Source organism: Salvia hispanica, chromosome 1 (assembly GCF_023119035.1).
Source record: "Salvia hispanica cultivar TCC Black 2014 chromosome 1, UniMelb_Shisp_WGS_1.0, whole genome shotgun sequence".
Lineage (NCBI taxonomy): Eukaryota > Viridiplantae > Streptophyta > Magnoliopsida > Lamiales > Lamiaceae > Salvia > Salvia hispanica.
In genome coordinates this window covers 41,691,268-41,710,856 of record NC_062965.1, presented here as the reverse complement: position 1 = coordinate 41,710,856, position 19,589 = coordinate 41,691,268, and the positions used below count along the sequence as shown (strand labels likewise).

Sequence of the window (19,589 nt, the reverse complement as noted above, 5' to 3'; positions counted from 1 at the left end):
AACAGGTCACATTCAGAGGATTGCAATTATGTCTTCACTTGTTCTATCCACAAGCGAGTTGGGTAGCTCGTGCATTCTTAGCTGTTTCTGAAACAAATTAAACTTTTTTTTTTAAAAGTAGTGATTTAGAGACCATAATACCCCTATGGCTTTTTGCAATAAGTATAATTTATATCTCGACTAATACTTCCTCCGTCCACAAACAATAGATTTATTGTTGTTCGGCACGGATTTTAATGTAGAATTGGTAAAGTAAGAGAGATGATGAGAAAAAGTAGGTAAAGTAAGAGAGATAGGGAGAAAAAGTGAGTAAAGTATGAGAGAGAAGAAAAAGTGGGAAAAATATGAGAGATAAATTTTTCATTATTAGAAAGTGATCTATTTTTTGTGGACGGAGGGAGTATATCCTTTATAAAGTAATAATGGATGATTCTAATTTAGGGAATTTTAATGTGAAGAAAATTTCAGTTAATATAATAAGTTAAAGTGATATCTAATAATGCAACTACATATTTTTTCATTTTCTCTTTATATTTTTATTCGTATTTTTTTAGTATGTACTATTCTACAATTTTGTACTACAATCTTTCTCCTTTTTAAAAATTTTAAGAATTAAAAACTAAATATTTAAAAACTAAAAATTAAAATCAAAATTAGAAAATTCTTATAATTAAAAGTGTGAAACTCAATTATTATTAATATACTAAGTATCATATACCAAATAATAATTTATTGCATGATGAATTAAGATAAGACTCTAGTACTACTATATTTTATAAAAAGAGTAAATATAAACTATGAAGCTTTAAAATATTTAATGAATGAGTTAAAATTATATGTAACAATTTTTGGTTGAGGTTCGCAGTAATGTTCCAAAATCAAGACTTCAAAGAATTTAATATTTTGGAAAGTAAAGAATTATGAAATTCGTAAACTTAAAATCGTAAATTCAATTAATATTAATAAATCATATACTATCAATTTTTAGTTGCATATATGAATTGAGCCAATAACGCTATTTTATATAAAAAAAATGTTAACTAATATTTTTAAGATATAAATACACAAGTTAAGATCATATGATTATAATTTTTGATCGATGTCCAATTGTAACGTTCCAAAAAACTAGACATTCAAAGATATTAAAATTTTGGAACATAAATAATAAAAATCAAAATTATGAATTCTTAAAATCAAAATCGTAACCTCATTTAGAATTAATAAAATCATATATCAAATATAAATGTGTTCGCATGTTATATTGAACTGAGCTAAAAATTCTAATATTTTATAACAAAAAATATTAATTTATTTAATAAATATTAAATAGATGAACTAAAAACATGTCATTATTTTTCTATAAAGGCATAACTGTAACATTCCAAAGAGTTCAGAATTTAAAGAAATTATAGTTTCAGAAAGCAAAGAATTCAAATGAGTAAAAATTATGAAATTCATAAATTGAAATCGTAAACTCAATTAGTATTAACATATCGTACATCAAATTTTAATTTGTTTCATAAATTGAGCTAAAAGCTCTATTATTTAAAGAAAAGCAAATATATTAATTATATAACTTAAAATATTAAATAAATGAGTTATGATTATTTTTATGGTAGAGTTTTGAACGTGAACTCCAAAAATTTAGAATCAAGTTATTATAAGTTTGGATAAAATAATACTTCATCCGTCTCTGAAAATTTGTCACCTATTTCCTTTTTCGCCTGTTCCTAAAAATTTGTCACTTTTTCCTTTTACCATTTTTGGTAGTACACCCCACATTCCACTAACTCATTCCCCCTCACATTTGATTTTAAAACTAATATATAAAAGTATGACCCACATGCCACTAACTTTTTCAATTCACTTTCTATTACATTTCTTAAAATCCATGCCGGATCTAATGATGACGAATTTTAGGGAACGGAGGGGGTAGTATTTATTAAAAACTGCTCTAGAAGCTACATAGTAAAATGGCTTAGATTAGGAGTATTGTGATTTATATAGAAAATATTAATTAATAAAAAAACAATACAAAGAGAATTGATCAGGCATATTATAAATTCTACTATGAGATAAATATTATGTGAATGAGTTGTTTTATTGTTATAAAAAAAGTTAGAATTGAGAATCAAATATGACAAAATTTGTCTATGGACAGAGGGAAATGAATAGATCAAATCGGATTTTTAATTTACATAAAGAATTTTAATTTGGGAAGAAACAAAGCAAAGGGAATTTATCAAATGCGTATTGTAATTTCTATGTGATAAATTGATGTAAATGATTTTTTTATAATTATTATAGAAAATCAATATTGAGAAAATTGGAAAAGAGATATTTTGTTGATAGAGAATTATATTTGGAGTAGAAGAAAATTATAATTCATTAATAAAAGAATTACTCCCACCGTCACCGATTAAGAGTCACACTTTTCCATTTCGATCCGTCGCCAATTAAGAGTCACACTTCATTTTTACTATAAATAGTAAGTAGGTCTCACATTCCACTAACTCAATTCACTCATATTTTATTATAAAACCAATATAAAAAATGGGTCCCACATTCCACTAACTTTTTCACCAACTTTTCTTTATATTTCTTAAAACTCGTGTCGGGTCAAAGTATGACTCTTAATCGGGGACGGAGGGAGTATAATTGAAGAAGAAGAAAGTGATAATATATTGATAGGCATATAAATAGAGAAGAGGAGAGAGAACTTGACAATTAATGAAATAAAAATCTTTGAAATCTATAACTATTTAAAGTAGCATTTGTGTGGATATCACCAAACTGCCACTATGATGCATTTAGCGGGAAACGCATTTATTGGATGAAAAATATTGAATTAGAAATTATTAATAAAACAAATGATTTTACTGAAGTGGAATACATGAAATGCTCTTACAAAAATGTTTTCTATATCCGAGGCATATTATTACTGAAAGGTAATGGAAACGCATCAGAGATAGTATATAGATGGACTCTGTTTATCTTCCCAAAAATTTATTGTTGAGAATCAAAACATCATTATTGGGTGAAATGGCTGTCCAGTCCAATAGAAAGACAATAGCTTACTAAAGAAGTTTAACAATTATAAATACTGCTATAGCACTTACAAGAGCTAGCATATTTCAATAAAAAATTGAATCTTGAAGATGTGAAGAAAGTGGTACTCCAAACAGCCGGACCGGCTGTGGTGGTCGGCTGTGGTGAAGCAGGGGAGAGGGGCGAAGCAGGGCAGTAGATGACAAGGCAGGCGGAAGGAGTGCCTACGGGGAAGGGCGGAACAAGCGCCGGCGAGGAAGGTTGGAACGAGCGCCGGCGAGGCAGGCTGGGGTGCCGACGACTCAGGGAGGAACAAGCGCTGGCGAGAGACGAGGCAAACCGGACCGGGGGCGAGGAAGGCGGCGGACGGCGACGCAGCGCCGGGCAGAGTGTCGGTAAGAGGGCGGAAGTAGCGCCGGCGAGGCAGGGCGGTGGTTGTGGCGGGTGAAGTGATTTCTGCAGATTTGGGAGAGATAGAGAGAAGCGAAGGCCTAATTTTGTATAGGGTTTAATGAAATACTATCAGTTTACCTTTTGTTTGGGATTTTATTGTATTTAGATTTAGATTTAGATTTAGATTTAAGATTAGATTTTTCTATGCCCAGACATGTAGTATAATAATGTTATTCAATATAACATTGGGGAGTGATCAATTGCTAACTAATTGGTAATCCCAAACTAAGACTAAATCTTAGCCATTAGATTAAAAGATCTAGTGGTTGAAATAATGTCCCATGGATTATAATTTTAATTAAGAAAATTAATAAATAAGATTTGAGGGTATTAATGTCAATTCTCTCTCATTAAAATCGTCTTAAAACTTTAAATTTATGTAACTCTCTCGATTTAAATTATTTTTCCGCAAAAAATATATCAAATTAAAGATAGTTTTATAAGGATTCCAACAAGATCTCAATTGCATATGTTCCGACGACGTTCGGATGATGAAATTTGATATTTTTTATTTTAGTTTTCGTAAATGTTGATAAAGCAGATTTTTATCAACAAATACATCAAAAAATCTCAATAAAACCATGTAAAAATCTCAATAAAACAATGTAAAAATCTCAATAAATATGTGTTGATATTTTCTTGTACTAGTGTTGATATTTGTAATACACTATGTTGATATAAAAAAACATTCACGAAAATTACCATATGATAACATAATGACGATATTACCCTTTTGTTGATATTTTGTCTACTATGTATTGAGATTCGTAAGATTTAATCTCATCCACTCATTTTAAAATCTAAGAGTGGAGATTTGATCTAAATTTTAGATAAGGGTGCTATAAACATTAAAATATGACCCAGACAACATCTATATATTATGTAGTAGTACACGCTTAAAAATGGACTATATATAATGTTGTTATTCAATATTAGTTCTTCTTTGATTTCTTTATTTTGTTGTTATTAGTCTTTTTTATTATTGTATTTTTTAAACATGAGTTTTTATGATTTCTAATTTATGGGATTTTGTAAAATATGTTTCTTAAAAATTACTGTAACTTATTTTTAGTTAAGTAATTAAATTTATATATTAATTTTTTTAATATTTTATACTCCATTATTTTTTCGTATATTTTATATTTATATTTAATATTCAAGCTATATGGAGTACTGTATACTTGCTTCCTACTGCCTTCCCATTTTTTTTTCTTTTTTCTTTTTTCTTTTATTAATTTTCTAATTATACAGTACTCCTTCCGTCCCATTTAAGTGATAATATTCCACCCTAAATGACACATTTTTCTTAAAATATAAACATCTCTCTCTACTTTTTCTTCATTCTTACTTTATTTTTTCACTTAACTCATAACATAACATTATATAAAATCACGTGTCGAAAAACAAATTAATGCACCACATAGGGTCGGAGGGAGTAGTAGCTATATATTCTTCATCACATATTCATCTCTTTGTTTGAAATTGAGAGAAGAGATTGGAGTAGAATACTTTCTGTCGTGTTTTATTTCTGTTCATTCTTCTCCTTAATATAGGATTCAATACAATGTATTTTCAGTAAAGAATAACCTATTTTTAGACTAAATGATAATGTATCAATTACAATATTTTCTCCTAATTTTCTTCTTTCTTCACTTATTAATTGCTTGACTTTGGGATATTTGACACTCCCCCTCAAGTTGACCAACGGCATCCCCAATACTCAACTTGCTCAAGACTTCTTTGAACAATTTAGGGTTCACTGCCTTTGTGAGTATATCAGCCAATTGATCTTCTGACCTTAAATATGGTAGTTCAACGATGTCTCCTTCAATCTTCTCTTTGATAAAATGACGATCAACTTCCACATGTTTAGTCATATCGTGTTGGACTGGATTTTTAGAGATGCTTATGGATGCTTTGTTGTCACAGAATAATTGACTTTTCTGAGTAGGTGGAAATCCTATTTCTATAAGCAGACGCCTTAACCACAATATCTCAGTCAATCCACTCTTGATTCCGCGATATTCAGCTTCTGCACTTGATAAAGCTACCACCTTCTGTTTTTTACTTTTCCAAGTGACTAAGTTACCTCCAACAAAGGTAAAGTATCCTCCAGTAGATATTCGATCTATAGGATTACTTGCGCTCAGCAGCCAAGCGCTTCTCTTCAGCCTCAGTCGTTTTGGGGACATCTCCCCCTGCCCCTTCCCTTCGACCACCAAAATCCAGTTCCCTAGGCCGTGTGGGCTCATCCACCTCATCCAGTATACTTCTCTGCCTCGTTCTCCTCCTGATCAGTCTTTCTTCCACCGGTGTTTCCTCACTATCTAGTTCATTTACAAGATCAACAATGGTTTGTAGCCCACCGCTATCCGGCTCCACATTCTCAATAGGGGTTTCCCCCTCATCATCAACTACAAGGGTTTACCCCTCAGTACCAGTAACAGGGGTTTCCCCCTCAGCATCAACAACAAGGGTTTCCCCCTCAGTAACTACAACAGGGGTTTCCCCCTCAACACATTTTTTCGGGGTGTCCCCCTCAACATCAACAATAATATCCACCTCCTTATCAACAATAGTATCAGAATTCTTACCCGTCATAACGTCATCCTCCTTAGCAATTTCAGTATCACTACCAACACCATACTCTGCCAAAATGTCCTCCCCCGTACTCGTTCCTGCTTTGCTCCATCTCTCCGCTCTTTCCGCTTCCTCCATAACCTGCTCCACCGTATATTCAACCTCTGCATGTGGTGGATTTGTCGCGGTGATTGCGGCAGGAGGCACGTTTTCTTCACACGTGGCCACCGGTAGGGGTTTTGTGGACGTAGATGATATTTCCTGGGTAGTGGTCGTCTCTCTCGGGCCGGACGGTCGGGGTGGAATGTTCAGGGGAGTGAGTTGCGACGCCTCTTTTTTTTATGCGTAATGTTTCTGCCATATTGGCGAAAGCATCGCTCGCCTTTTCCTCTGGCTTCAACGTTGACAGAAAGTCCCTAATGATCTTCTCTGTTTCGGTGACGTTCATCGGTGAACGTGCGGTCGCCGAGGGTGTGGCAGATGCTACCCTTGTAGTCGGAGTTTCTGGCACTGTGGCAAACGTCGATTGTTGAGCCTCTGAATCTTGAGGCCGTTGTAGTGACGGGCCGGTCGTAGATTTGACCGGTTGTGAGTTCTTTCGCCGGCTTTTGTGAGGTGTTGGTCGATTCTCCATGGATCTGGGTGATTCCCGATGGTCGGCGGTGGTTCTTGGTGGTATGTGGTGGCTTGTAGTGGTGAATCGTCGGTACTGCACTTTAACGAAAAGAGAAAGAAAATAAGGGTTTGTGAGAGAAATGATTGGGGAATGAGATTAATGAATTTTTAGGGAATTATTGGAAAGAAGAGACAAAATGGAAATAAAAATAAAAATAAAATTAAAAGGAAAAGAAAAGAAAAAGGAGGGGAACGGTTCGGTGCTGACGTCGTGCTTCAGAAACTGTACAATTCCCAATCCCATCCAAATTTCGAATTTCAAATTTTGAATTTTTAATAACTTCCCCCGGTTTTTCCAAAAACTTCTCCCTCTTTTTTAAAACTGTCAAGGAATGCCTTCTCTCAAACCCACTTCAACAAAAAAAAAAAAAAACGAGACATCTATCACCCAGGTCAAGCAAATCAAACAGTTTCCTAGGGTAGGTTGATGTTTCAAAAATATTTTTGGAAAATTAAGAATTTTTTTACTTTGTTTTGATTTTTTTCTTTTTGAAATATTTACAAAATTGCGTAGGTAATCTTGGGATTGAGTTGGCCAGTGTCTAAACTATCTACCTGACCAAACAGATATCCCGAAGATTACCCCGCACTTGACCGACTAAGCAAAAGAAGAAAATAGACGTAGTGGAATTTCTTCCACTACGCACATTTCTAAGTTATCTCTAAAAATTATTACCCTATGACCGTCACCAGAAAATGGACTGAGTTAGAATTTTCTCCCTGAATTTCTACTGCACCGTTAGCTCGCAAACCCACGATCGTATATGGTCCGATCCACATAGATTTGAGCTTTCCTGGCATTAGCTTGAGGCGATATTGAAAAAGGAGTACTTTCTGACCAACTTTCAATTCCTTGACCTGGAGGTTCCGATCATGCCATAATTTTGTTTTTTCCTTATACCACATCGCAGCATCGTATGACTCCAGTCTTAGCTCTTCCAGCTCTTGAAGTTGCAATTTCCTCTCTTTTTCGCAGGCCTGGGGCTTCACATTCATTTCTTTAATTGCCCAATATGCTTTATGTTCCACCTCGACCGGGAGATGGCACATCTTTCCAAATACAAGTCTGTAAGGCGACATCCCAATAGGAGTCTTGAATGCAGTTCTGTAGACCCACAAGGCATCATCAATCCTCTTGCTCCAGTCTTTTCTTTATGGATTGACGGTCTTCTCCAAGATAGCTTTAATTTCTCTGTTTGAGATTTCTGTCTGCCCATTTACCTGGGGGTGGTAAGGAGTAGAAATTCGATGGTGGACACCGTACTTCCTCATCAAGGCCTCTATTGTTCTGTTGCAAAAATGAGTTCCTTGGTCTGAGATAACGGCTCTGGGCATTCCATACGGGTTAAATATGTTGGCCTTCAGAAATTTCGCTACTTCCTTCGATTCACAGGTGCTAGGAGCCTTGGCCTCGATCCACTTCGAAACATAGTCAATGACAACCAGTATGTAAGTGTTCCCATGAGAAGACGGAAATGGACGCATGAAGTCCATTCCCCACACATCAAAAATTTCACACACAATTATGGGTATCTGCGGCATCTCATCTCTTGCAGATATTCCCCCAGTCTGTTGGCATCTAATACAATTCCGGCATAACTCGTAAGCATCCTTGTTTAGCGTGGGCCAGTAAAACCCGCTATTTAAAACCTTTCGTGCTGTTTTTATAGCCCCAAAATTACCACCACATGCCAGTGTGTGGCAGTGGTTTAGCACATCTCTCTACTCCCATTCGGGGATACATCTCCTGATTACTTGGTCCGACCCCATTTTCCAAAGGTACGGATCGTCCCAGAATTAATATTTAGCTTCGCTCTTGAGCTTCATTCTCTGGGCACGGGAGATTTCTGGAGCACCTGGTAATTTACCTGTGACCAGGTAATTTGCAAGGTCTGCAAACAACGGTTCTTCAGTCAACTTACCTTTTCCCTTGTTTGTTTCTCCTGGGCCGGTTAAGGCTAAAACTGTCGCCCAACTAATAAGTCTAGCATGTTTCAGTACAAGGTATAGGTGTTCCTCTGGAAATGCATCTAGTACCTCTTCATCATTTTCCTCTAGGAGTATCCTGCTGAGGTGATCAACCACTCTGTTCTCAGTTCCTTTTTTTTATCTCGGACCTCCCAATCAAATTCTTGAAGCAGCAGGACCCAGCGAATTAGCCTCGGCTTCGATTCCTTCTTGGCTAATAAGTATTTGATGGCTGCGTGATCTGTGAATACAATCACCTTCGACCCTAGAAGATATGGCCTAAACTTCTCGAAAGAGTACACCACGGCCAACATTTCTTTTTCTGTATTGTCATAATTTTTCTGGGCCTGGTTAAGGGTCTTCGAAGCGTAGAAAATCATGTAGCTCTTTCCATCGATCTTATTCCCTAGCACTGTTCCAACAGCAAAGTCACTCGCATCACACATTACTTCAAAAGGATAGTTCGAGTCTGGGGCTCGAATTATGGGTGTTGAAATGAGCTTGCCCTTTTAGAAGTTGGAAAGCCTCTTGACACGCCTCGTCAAAGACAAACTCGACATCATTTTGTAGCAGTCGGGTAAGAGGTTGTGGAATCCTTGCGAAATCTTCAATGAACCTTCTGCAGAACCTTTTGGTTTGTTGGATGCGGCAGCTTTGAGATTATGTCGACCTTCGCCTTATCTACTTGAATTCCTCTCTCAGACACCACATGACCCAGGACAATCCCGTCTGGCACTATGAAGTGGAATTTTTTTAAATTTAGAACCAGGTTCTTTTCCTCGCATCTTTTCAACACTACATCCAGATGCCTTAGGCAGGATTCAAACGAATTTCCATACACCATAAAGTCATCCATGAAGATATCGGTGCATTCTTCCAACAAATCTAAGAAGATGCTCATCATACACCGTTGGAAAGTCCCAAGGGCGTTGCCTATAAGCGTATGTACCAAAGGGGCACGTAAAGGTAGTCTTTTCTTGGTCCTCTGGATTAACCTATATATGAAAGTAGCCTCTATATTCATCAAGGAAAGAGAAGTACTCCTTTCTCGCCAACCTCTCTGGCATCTGATCAATAAAGGGCAGGGGAAAGTGATCCTTTCGTGTGGCTGTATTTAGTTTCCTATAGTCGATGCACATGCGCCATCGCGTGACTAGCCTTGTGGGCACCAACTCATTTTTCTCGTTCTTTACCACTTGTATCCCTGATTTCTTTGGCACCATATGCACTGGGCTAACCCATTCACTATCCGGGACAGAGTAAATAATTCCTAGGGCCACTAGCTTCAACACCTCCTTCAGAACTTCCTCTCTCATGTTCGGATTCAGCTTCCTCTGTGGGTCTCGATGAGCTTTTTCTCCTTCTTCCAATTGGATGCGATCCCCACTAGGTCGGATAAGGTCTAGCCAATAGCTTTCCTGTTCTTCATCAGCACCTCCAATAATTCTTCCTCCTGATTCTACGTTAACTGACTGTTTATTATGACAGGGAAGGTTTCATCCTCCCCGAGGTAAGCATACTTCAAACTCTGGGGTAGTTTCTTCAACTCCTTTTTGGGTGTCATGGCTTCCCGGGGCATGGGATTTTCTCCATGATTTTGGTTGCCATTTCCCCGAAGTCAGTTGCCTCTTCTGAGCTATTGGCTTGAGCAGAGCAAATTGATTCTATTGAGATGGGTTTGTGGCAGAATGCCATGATCGCTTCATTGATCTGCTCATCTGTCATGTTCCGAGTCAGTAGAGTCTCACACCATCCTGCAACCTCTCTTTCCACAGCTTGACTCAGTCCTGAATTCTCAATTTGTTCCTGCATTAATTCAGTCTCAAGATATTCCTGGACTAAGGGGTTAATAACATCCACAACATGCAAATTTTCCATATCCAATGGTTGTTTCATGACATCATCAATATTGAATGTATAGTTCTCCCCATGATAATCCAAGCATATAGTTCCATCAAACACATCAATTATTGTTTTGGCAATGCGTAGGAATGGTCTTCCTAAAAGCACTCCACTAGACCCAGTAGTTTCATTCTCATTCATCTTGATCACATAGAAATTAGCTGGGTACAGGAAATTATGTGCCTTAACTATCACATTCTCTAGCACACCTTCCGGATGTATGTATGACCTATCAGCAAGTTGGATCACTACTTTTGTTTCGGCTAACCTTACCCCTACGAGCTTCTTATAAAGAGAGAGAGGTAAAACATTTATGGAGGCACCTAGATCACACATGGCATATTCCACCTTCAAATTACCTATCTCGACAGGCAGTGTGAACATACCTGGATCAGTTTACTTTTACGGTAGCCTCCTCTTCTGGATCACGGCCGAAACATTTTCACCAATCACGATCTTCCCTTCTGGTTTAGTTTTCCCAGCGATGAACTCCTTGATGAACTTGCTGAAGGTGGACAACTTCAATGCTTGGAGAAAAGGCAAATTTATCTCAAGCCTCTCGAAAATTTCCATGAAATCCATAAGGTCATCTTTCTTCTTCTTCGCCTCCCCTCGATGTGGAAATGGCTTAATGGCCTTTCTGGGTTCATTTTGAGAGATTCCCACAGTCTCCTTACTGGCTCCTCCACTAGTCTCTTGAGTTACTAGGTCAAGGAAAAATAGGTCAGGGTCTCGAGGCAAGGGTTTCTCCAACTCTCCCTCTTGGAGATCATCCTCTCTTCCTCTTGTTTTTCTTGTTCCGGCATTTTACTTTTGCTGGGTCAAGTCATCCACCTGTACTCCTCCACTAGCTTTCATAGTTGGCCCTCAGTATTCTAGTCCCGATCTTAAGGTAATCTGACTGATATTTGCCCGGTCAGGTGGTCTGACTGAGGCAGGAATTTTTCCTTCATTTCATTGCAACCTTCTGTTCCTGTTGTGCGTCCTGCAGCTTGTGGACCAAGTCATTGTTGGCTTGTATATTATTCTGGAAGTGTTGCTGTGATGTTAACAAATCTCCTGTCATGCCATTGGTGGTCCTGGGCTGCTTTGAATAAGACTGACTGGATTGGGGCCCCTGGTTCTGATTCCCTTGGTTCGGCTGCGGGCCTTGATTCCTCTGGTTCCTCTGGTGGGGTGGAACATAGTTGCTTGAGGTTTGATTTTGGTTCCTATTGACCCAGTTACCCTGATTTCTATTCCCCCGGTTGTTCTGCCCTTCTTGATTTCTGTTGGCCAGTTCTGTTGGAAGTTTGGTCCTTCTTGATTCATCCCTGACCAGTTGGAGTGGTTATTCGGTCCCTCTTGGTTTCGGTTGGGCCAATTTCGTTGATTCTCAACTGGGTTAGGATTCTGATGTGAAGGTTGCTGATTCCCATCACTCCATATGAAACATGGGTTGTCCCTCCACGGAGCCCCTTTTATTTTCCATTGGTTCCAATTCGTATTCTGGTTGTTTTGATTCCAACCTTCCATAGCATTTACCTGGACTTGGTATTTGGAGTTGGTTTTTCTCTAGACCCAATAATTTCTCCTTTTCTTGCGAGGCAGGGGAGTTTTTCTTCTTGATCGCACTCAAGAGCGCCTTTTCCAATCTGTCTATCCTGGCCTCCACCCTTTCTTCTCCCTGCTCTTGCACTGCATTCGCCGATTCTCTTCTGGGAAACAGAGCAGTCAATCCAACATACAACAAACAATATAACCAAATAAAACTTCTCACACTTAGACCGAGAATCGGGCCAAGTGGGAGAAGACAATATTAAACGAAAACACAAACTTCTCACACTTAGACCAAGCATTGGGCTAAGTGGGAGAAGGTAAACACATATAGCAAATATCAACAGAAACACAGACAATAACAAAGATATAAAAAAAACAAAAATTAAACTACTACAGAAAATAAAAGTAACATGGTCATGGGGTGGGGGGGGGGGGCAATTCATTTCTGGGTCTGGCTGCCCTCGAGAGCCAGACAGGGTGGGATTCCGGGTCGGGTCATCTTCACCTTCTTCTTCACCGGCAGCTCTGGCTCTTCTTCCTCCTTCTCTTGCTGATTGGACACTGGTTTCTTTAACGTCAGGGACTTTGACTTGGGTGGGATTAACACTGGCTTGGACGCGGATGGGGTGACCACTGGCTTGAGCGGGTTTGGGGGTCGCTGGATGGTGGAACTGCCCTGGCCGGGCTGCTTAACCTCACTGCTGGATCCAGGATGCACCTTCTGTTGGGTCAGGGAGAGTGTCTTCTCCACCCATTTTGACATTGTCATCATCAGCTCCACGGCTTCTGCTATTCGCTCATTCTGCTTGGAGGACTTCATTGCCAAGTCTGCAATGTTCCCCCGTAGCGTCTTTATCTCCTCCCGGGCCCCGCTCAATTCTTTCCGCATTCCACCGAGTTTCTTCAACTCCTCAACCTCCTCACTGGGCACAGCCTCCACAGCCTCCGACTCCGTCTTCACCTTATCTCCCACCTCGTAGAAGAAGGTTTCCTTGTCGTGTGCCTGGAGCAGCCCTTTGTTGAAGAAATATTCAACGCTGAAGGTCTCTGGGGGCTCACACATCACGACTAGAGGAGCGGTCTTGGCTATCTTCATGTTGATGTTCCGTTGGAGATAAGCGCCGAGGAGATGGCATGTGTACATATGTCGCGCGGGATTGCTTGTCATTTGATGGCAGGCTTGGGCCAACCAGTAGCCGAGATGTACCTTCACACCTTTCGCCATACACTAGGTGAAGTAGAGGTTAGTGGTTGTCAGAGCTGATTTCGCCGTTCCCATCAGATTGTAGCTAATAAATGTCTGGGTGAATCGGAGGATGCGGTCTTCAATGTGGGAGGCTTTGGAGTAGCTGGATTTGAACGCCCCCGCATTAGAGTGGGTGACCAGCTCCCACGCTGCCTGTATTTTAAACCCTGGTGTGTTCTTTGGTATGCCGATCATCTTCTCATTCCAGATGCCTTTGTCATCATCAGCCCTGGAAAACAACCCCATCCTCAAGGACCACTCCCTGATGCTCATCTCATGTTCTTCGTTGAAAAGCCTGAATGTGATGGAGTCCGCGTCGAGGTCAGAAGTGTTCTTGAGTCGGAACGTTGAGAAAAACTCTCGAGCTAAGTCCACCGGCACCTTTGCCTGGCTGTGCTTCAATAACCACTCAAATCCGATCGTGTGGATACACGCGTGGAACTCCTCATCGCATTCAATCATCTTAAGCTCCTTGGAGCTGTACTGCTTGCCTGATTTTGCCATCTTCCCTGCGTTGCATCTCTCCTTGTATGTTGCGGCTCTTTTCTGATCATCAAAGCGCCTCATTGACTCCAGCAATTCCCTAGTCAGCCAAACCTCCGGGCGCTCATAGTTAAACTCCTCATCAGATTCTCCGGGTTCGGAATCGGACCCAGGAGTAGGCTCGACTTAGTTCCTCGGTGGAGGGAACTTCGGTCAGTGGGGAAAGTGGCTCCTCAACCTCCTTGACGAAGGGAGTTTCCCTTGACCGCTTTGAATGGGTCGCAGCTGCCTGTTTCCCTTTCCTTGTCCTTTCCTTGGACAGGCGGCTATCCTCCGCCTCATCAACTGCTGTCCCTCGGGCAGGGAACTCTTCTTTCTCAGAATAGACCAAGTCGTCCACCTCGTCTAGTAGACTCCTCCTGGCCCTCCGCCTCTCTGCTCTTTCGTCAATCCTTGGTTTTTCCTCATCCTGGTCATCCACCAGGTCCACAATCATATCTTGCCCATCTTCGACGGGCTCTGGTACTCCAGTATCGTCGGGGTTCGTCTCCCCTAAATAGGGGTTTCCCCCCTGACATCACTCGGGGTCGCTCCCTCCTCCATTGGCTCAGGGGTTGTCCTCCTAAAATCCTTCGGGGTCTCATCCCCGGTCTCCATTGGGGTTTCCCCCTCAGTAAATTTCTCCAGAACAGGGGTTTCCCCCTCGAAAACTTCCTCTGACATAAGGGTTTCCCCCTCGGCAATTTCTTCCAGAATAGGGGTTTCCCCCTCAACAAATTCCTCTAAACCAGGGGTTTCCCCCTTCTTCTCACCTCAGAGTTAGGGTTTTCACTTTCTCGTCCCTCGGACTCCACATTCTCATTACCATCATTTAGCCTACCGTCTACCGTCAGTTCACCCGCCGCCCCCTCCTTGTCCGCTTCCGGTGGACTTGTGCTCGGAGCGGTTTCCGCCTGTTGAAAACCAAAGTTCGGTACTCTGGTCGAAGTTTGAGGCCTTCCGTCGTGGGGAACTGCGGTTTGAGCCGTCGAATCAACAGGGATCGTCAGCGGTGGTGCGACAGCTGCGGATGTCATTATGCTAGCCGAAAATAAGGCGTAGACCTCCTTCGCTTTCTCGACGCTTCCCAATTTCTGCGTCAATTCCGCCAGAAGAACCGCATCGTATGGGCTCTGGACGGTTTCCAATCCCGTGGCTGACACCTCCGGCCTTGAACTCCTTGTGGTATGAGTTGGATCCATCACTGTACTCTGAAATCAAAAGAATACTTGGTAGAAATCGGGTTAGGGTTTGCAATTCTTGAGAGAGATACAACATAGAGAGAAGGGAGAGAATCGGCGTTTGTCGTTTGTGATTATTGGAGAGAGAAACTGGCGGTTAGCCTTTTTGGTGAAAGGATGGTGCGGTTGCAGGCGTGATGTAAGCAACTGTACACCTCCCATAAATATCGGCCAATTTTGAATTTCAAATTTTCTCCATCCCCTCCACCCCCCCTAAAATTCCTTCTCTAGACTTCCTTCCCCTAGCTAATTTCCCTGACCACCATTTTACACATACATATATATATATAAAATGAAAACGCCAGACACCTAGGTCGAGGATAAAATACAAGACAAAAGATTTTCCTACGGAGTCTGGTGCTTCGAAAATATTTTTGGAAGATTTAGATTTTTTCTTTTTTTTTGGATTTTTACTTATTTTCACAATGCAATTAAACTATTTACACAATCCGTTTGAGTATTCCCGAGATCCCCTATATATTAAAATAAACGTAAACCAATTTACCTGACCCAGGAGTTCATCGAGAATACTTCTTTATCTGACTAGGTGATAATAGAGAGTGCACGTAGTGGCACTTCCTCCACTACACACAACTCAGAATTATCCCTATAGACCTTCACTCTATGACCATTAACAAGGAAAGGGATAGAGTTAGAGGCACTTCCCTGGATCTCTATTGCTCCATTCTCGCGGAGGCCGACAATAGTATATGGACCAATCCACTTAGACTTCAACTTTCCTGGCATAAGCTTGAGCCGAGATTGGAAAAGGAGCACCTTCTGTCCCACATGGAGTTCCTTAACTCGGAGATTCTTGTCATGCCATAACTTTGTCCTTTCCTTATACCACATAGCATACTCATAAGACTCCAACCGTAGTTCCTCCAGCTCTTGTAACTGTAACTTCCTTTTCTCTTCACAAGCCGAAGACTTCATACTCATCTCCTTGACTGCCTAGTACGCCTTGTGCTCTATACCCACGGGCAGGTGGCACATTTTGCCAAACACTAGCCTATAAGGCGACATTCCGATAGGAGTCTTGTAAGCAGTTCTGTAGGCCCATAATGCATCACCGAGTCTCTTACTCCAGTCTTTCCTCGAGGGATTGACTGTCTTTTCCAGTATTGCCTTGATCTCTCGATTAGAAATTTCTGCTTGGCCGTTAGACTGAGGGTGATAGGGAGTAGATACCCTATGGTGCACACCATATTTCCTCATCAGAGCCTCGATGGTGCGATTACAAAAATGTGTTCCCTGGTCCGAGACGATGGCTCGAGGAACTCCGTATCGGTTGAAGATATTGGCCTTTAGAAACTTTGCTACCTCTTTCGATTCACATGTCGTGGTGGCCTTGGCTTCTATCCATTTAGACACATAGTCCACTGCGACCAATATATATGTGTTCCCATAGGATGATGGAAACGGTCCCATGAAGTCCATCCCCCACACGTCGAAGATTTCGCAGACAATCATCGGGACCTGGGGCATCTTGTCCCTTCTTGAAATTCCCCCTGTCTGTTGGCACCTTTCGCAACACTGACAAAACTCGAAGGCATCTTTATTAAGCGTCGGCCAGTAGAACCCACTATCCAATACTTTCCTCGCTGTTTTCCTTGGTCCAAAGTGACCTCCACACGCCAAGGTGTGGCAATGATTCAGCACATCTCTTTGTTCCCATTCGGGAATGCAGCGTCTGATCACTTGATCTGAGCACATCTTCCATAAGTAAGGATCATCCCAAAAGTAATATTTGGCCTCACTTTTTATTTTCATCTTCTGGGCCCGGGAAATTTCTTCTGAACTTGGCACCTCTCCCGTGACCAAGTAATTTGCCAAATCAGCGAACCATGGTTCTGCGTTTAGTGTTCGCTTCCCCTTGTCGGATTCTCCTAGACCGGTTAATGCCAAAACTGCCTCCCAACTGATCGGTCTAGGTAATTCCCCTAGATAATACAAATGCTCTTCAGGAAAAGCATCGGGTATGGCCTCTTCCGTTTCCCCTTGAAAAATTCTGCTCAAGTGATCGGCTACTCTATTCTCTGTTCCTTTTTTGTCTCTCACTTCCCAATCAAACTCTTGCAAAAGCAACACCCAACGGATTAACCTTGGCTTAGACTCCTTCTTTGCCAGTAAGTACTTTATCGCTGCGTGATCTGTGAAAACAATAACCCTCGACCCAAGCAGATAGGGTCGGAACTTCTCGAATGAGTACACGACAACCAACATTTCCTTCTCCGTGGTATCATAGTTCTTCTGAGCTTGATTTAGAGTCTTGGATGCATAGAAGATCACATAACTTTTCCCATCTATCTTTTGACCTAGGACAGCTCCTACAGCAAAGTCACTAGCGTCGCACATTATCTCAAAAGGGTGATTCCAGTCTGGCGCCCTGATTATTGGTGCTGACACGAGTTTGTCCTTGAGTAATTGAAAAGCCTGCTTGCATCCCTCATCAAAGACGAATTCCACATCATTGTGCAACAGATGGGTGAGCGGTTGCGCGATTTTTGCGAAATCCCTAATAAACCTCCTATAAAATCCTGCGTGACCCAGGAAGCCTCTAACTTCTTTTTGGTTTGTGGGGTAAGGTAACTTCGATATCACATCCACCTTTGCCTTGTCTACTTGTATCCCTCTTTCAGAGACCACGTGACCCAGGACAATACCTTCAGTCACCATGAAGTGGTATTTCTCGAAATTCAGGACCAGGTGCTTCTCCTGGCATCTTTTCAATACTAGGTCAAGGCTGGCCAAACAAGTGTCGAATGAATTCCCATATACGGTAAAGTCATCCATGAATATCTCAATGCATACTTCAAGCAAATCCGAAAAGATACTCATCATACACCGCTGGAACGTCCCTGGTGCGTTACACAACCCAAACGGCATTCTTCGGTATGCATACGTACCGAAAGGGCACGTGAATGTGGTCTTCCCCTGATCCTCTGGGTCTACGTAAATCTGGAAATAACCGCTGTATCCGTCAAGGAAACAAAAATACTGTTTGCCAGCTAACCTTTCTAACATCTGGTCAATGAAGGGTAAAGGAAAATGATCCTTCTTCGTGGCTTCATTCAGCTTCCTATAGTCAATGCACATCCTCCACCCAGTCACCAGCCTAGTGGGCACCAATTCGTTCTTTTCATTCTTAACAACCTGTATTCCTGACTTTTTGGGCACCATATGGACAGGACTGACCCACTCACTATCCGGGATGGAGTAGATGATCCCTAGAGAGAGCAATTTCAACACCTCCTTCAGAACTTCCTCCCGCATGTTCGGATTCAGCTTCCGTTGTGCGTCTCGGTGAGCCTTCACACCTTCCTCTAACCGGATGTGGTGCATGCAGAGATCAGGGCTGATTCCTACTAAATCGGAGAGGGTCCATCCAATTGCCTTCTTGTTCCGCTTGATTACTTCCAATAGTTCCTTCTCCTGCTCCTCGGTCAAGTTACTGTTGACTATCACTGGGAATGTCTCCTTCTCTTCCAAGTAAGCATACTTGAGACCTGGTGGAAGTGTCTTCAGTTCCTTCTTGGTGTCATTCGTCTCCTGGGGCAAGGGATTTTTTTCTGCAACATCAGGTAATGTCTCCTTCCCAGACCCAGGAGAATTTTCCAAACTGGCCACATGGGCTGATCCCCTTGATCTAGCTGACTTGGGATTTTTGCAAAACTCCATGATGGCTTCTGCTAGTTCCTCATCTGTCAATTCCATTGTGTTCATTGCTGCACACCACCCTACAACTTCTCGGTCGATTAAATGGCTCAACTCCGAGTTGTCAATTTGTTCCTGTATCAATTCAGTCTCAAGATATTCTTGGACCAGGGGGTTAATAACATCTATAGCATACAAATTTTCAACATCTAATGGCCTTTTCATTCCCTCATCTATGCTAAATGTATATTTTTCCCCATTATAGTCCAGGCAAATCGTTCCATCAAAGACATCGATAATGGTCTTAGCGGTACGTAAGAACGGTCTCCCTAAGAGCACGCCACTAGACTCAGCAGACTCATTATCATTCATCTTGATAACATAGAAATCAGCAGGATATAGAAAATCATGCACCTTAACTATGACATTTTCTAACACACCTTCAGGACAGATGCAAGTCCTATCCGCTAACTGGATTACCACCTTGGTATCGACCATCCTAACTCCTGTCAGTTTCTTGTAGATTGAAAGGGGTAAAACATTTATAGACGCCCCTAGATCACACATGGCATGCTCGACTCTAATGTCCCCTAGAGAAATGGGTAATGTGAACATACCTGGGTCTGTGCATTTTGAAGGCATCCTTCTCTTTTGTATCACAACAGATACATTCTCCCCGATCACAATCTTTATGTCCGGCTTTGTCTTCCCAGCTATGAATTCCTTGATGAACTTGCTAAAGGCAGGCATCTTCAGGG

At 41.2% G+C, this 19,589-nt stretch overlaps 2 protein-coding genes across 2 annotated transcripts; both read right to left on the bottom strand.

The window, feature by feature from the left end:
* Positions 1-7,428: 7,428 nt before the first annotated feature.
* On the bottom strand, positions 7,429-7,836 carry LOC125197000. Its single transcript, XM_048095693.1, has one exon. The coding sequence runs from the start codon at positions 7,834-7,836 to the stop codon at positions 7,429-7,431; it is 408 nt and encodes a 135-aa protein (XP_047951650.1).
* Positions 7,837-15,717: 7,881 nt separating this feature from the next.
* On the bottom strand, positions 15,718-16,116 carry LOC125196985. The gene has a single exon (XM_048095670.1). It carries the CDS (start codon positions 16,114-16,116, stop codon positions 15,718-15,720), a length of 399 nt encoding a protein of 132 aa, XP_047951627.1.
* Positions 16,117-19,589: the final 3,473 nt, after the last annotated feature.

What these genes read in the sequence shown, in the direction of transcription:
- LOC125196985 (XM_048095670.1), bottom strand. Translation starts at nt 16,116, where the DNA reads ATGAGTATGAAGTCTTCGGCTTGTGAAGAGAAAAGGAAGTTACAGTTA.
- LOC125197000 (XM_048095693.1), bottom strand. Translation starts at nt 7,836, where the DNA reads ATGTCGCCTTACAGACTTGTATTTGGAAAGATGTGCCATCTCCCGGTC.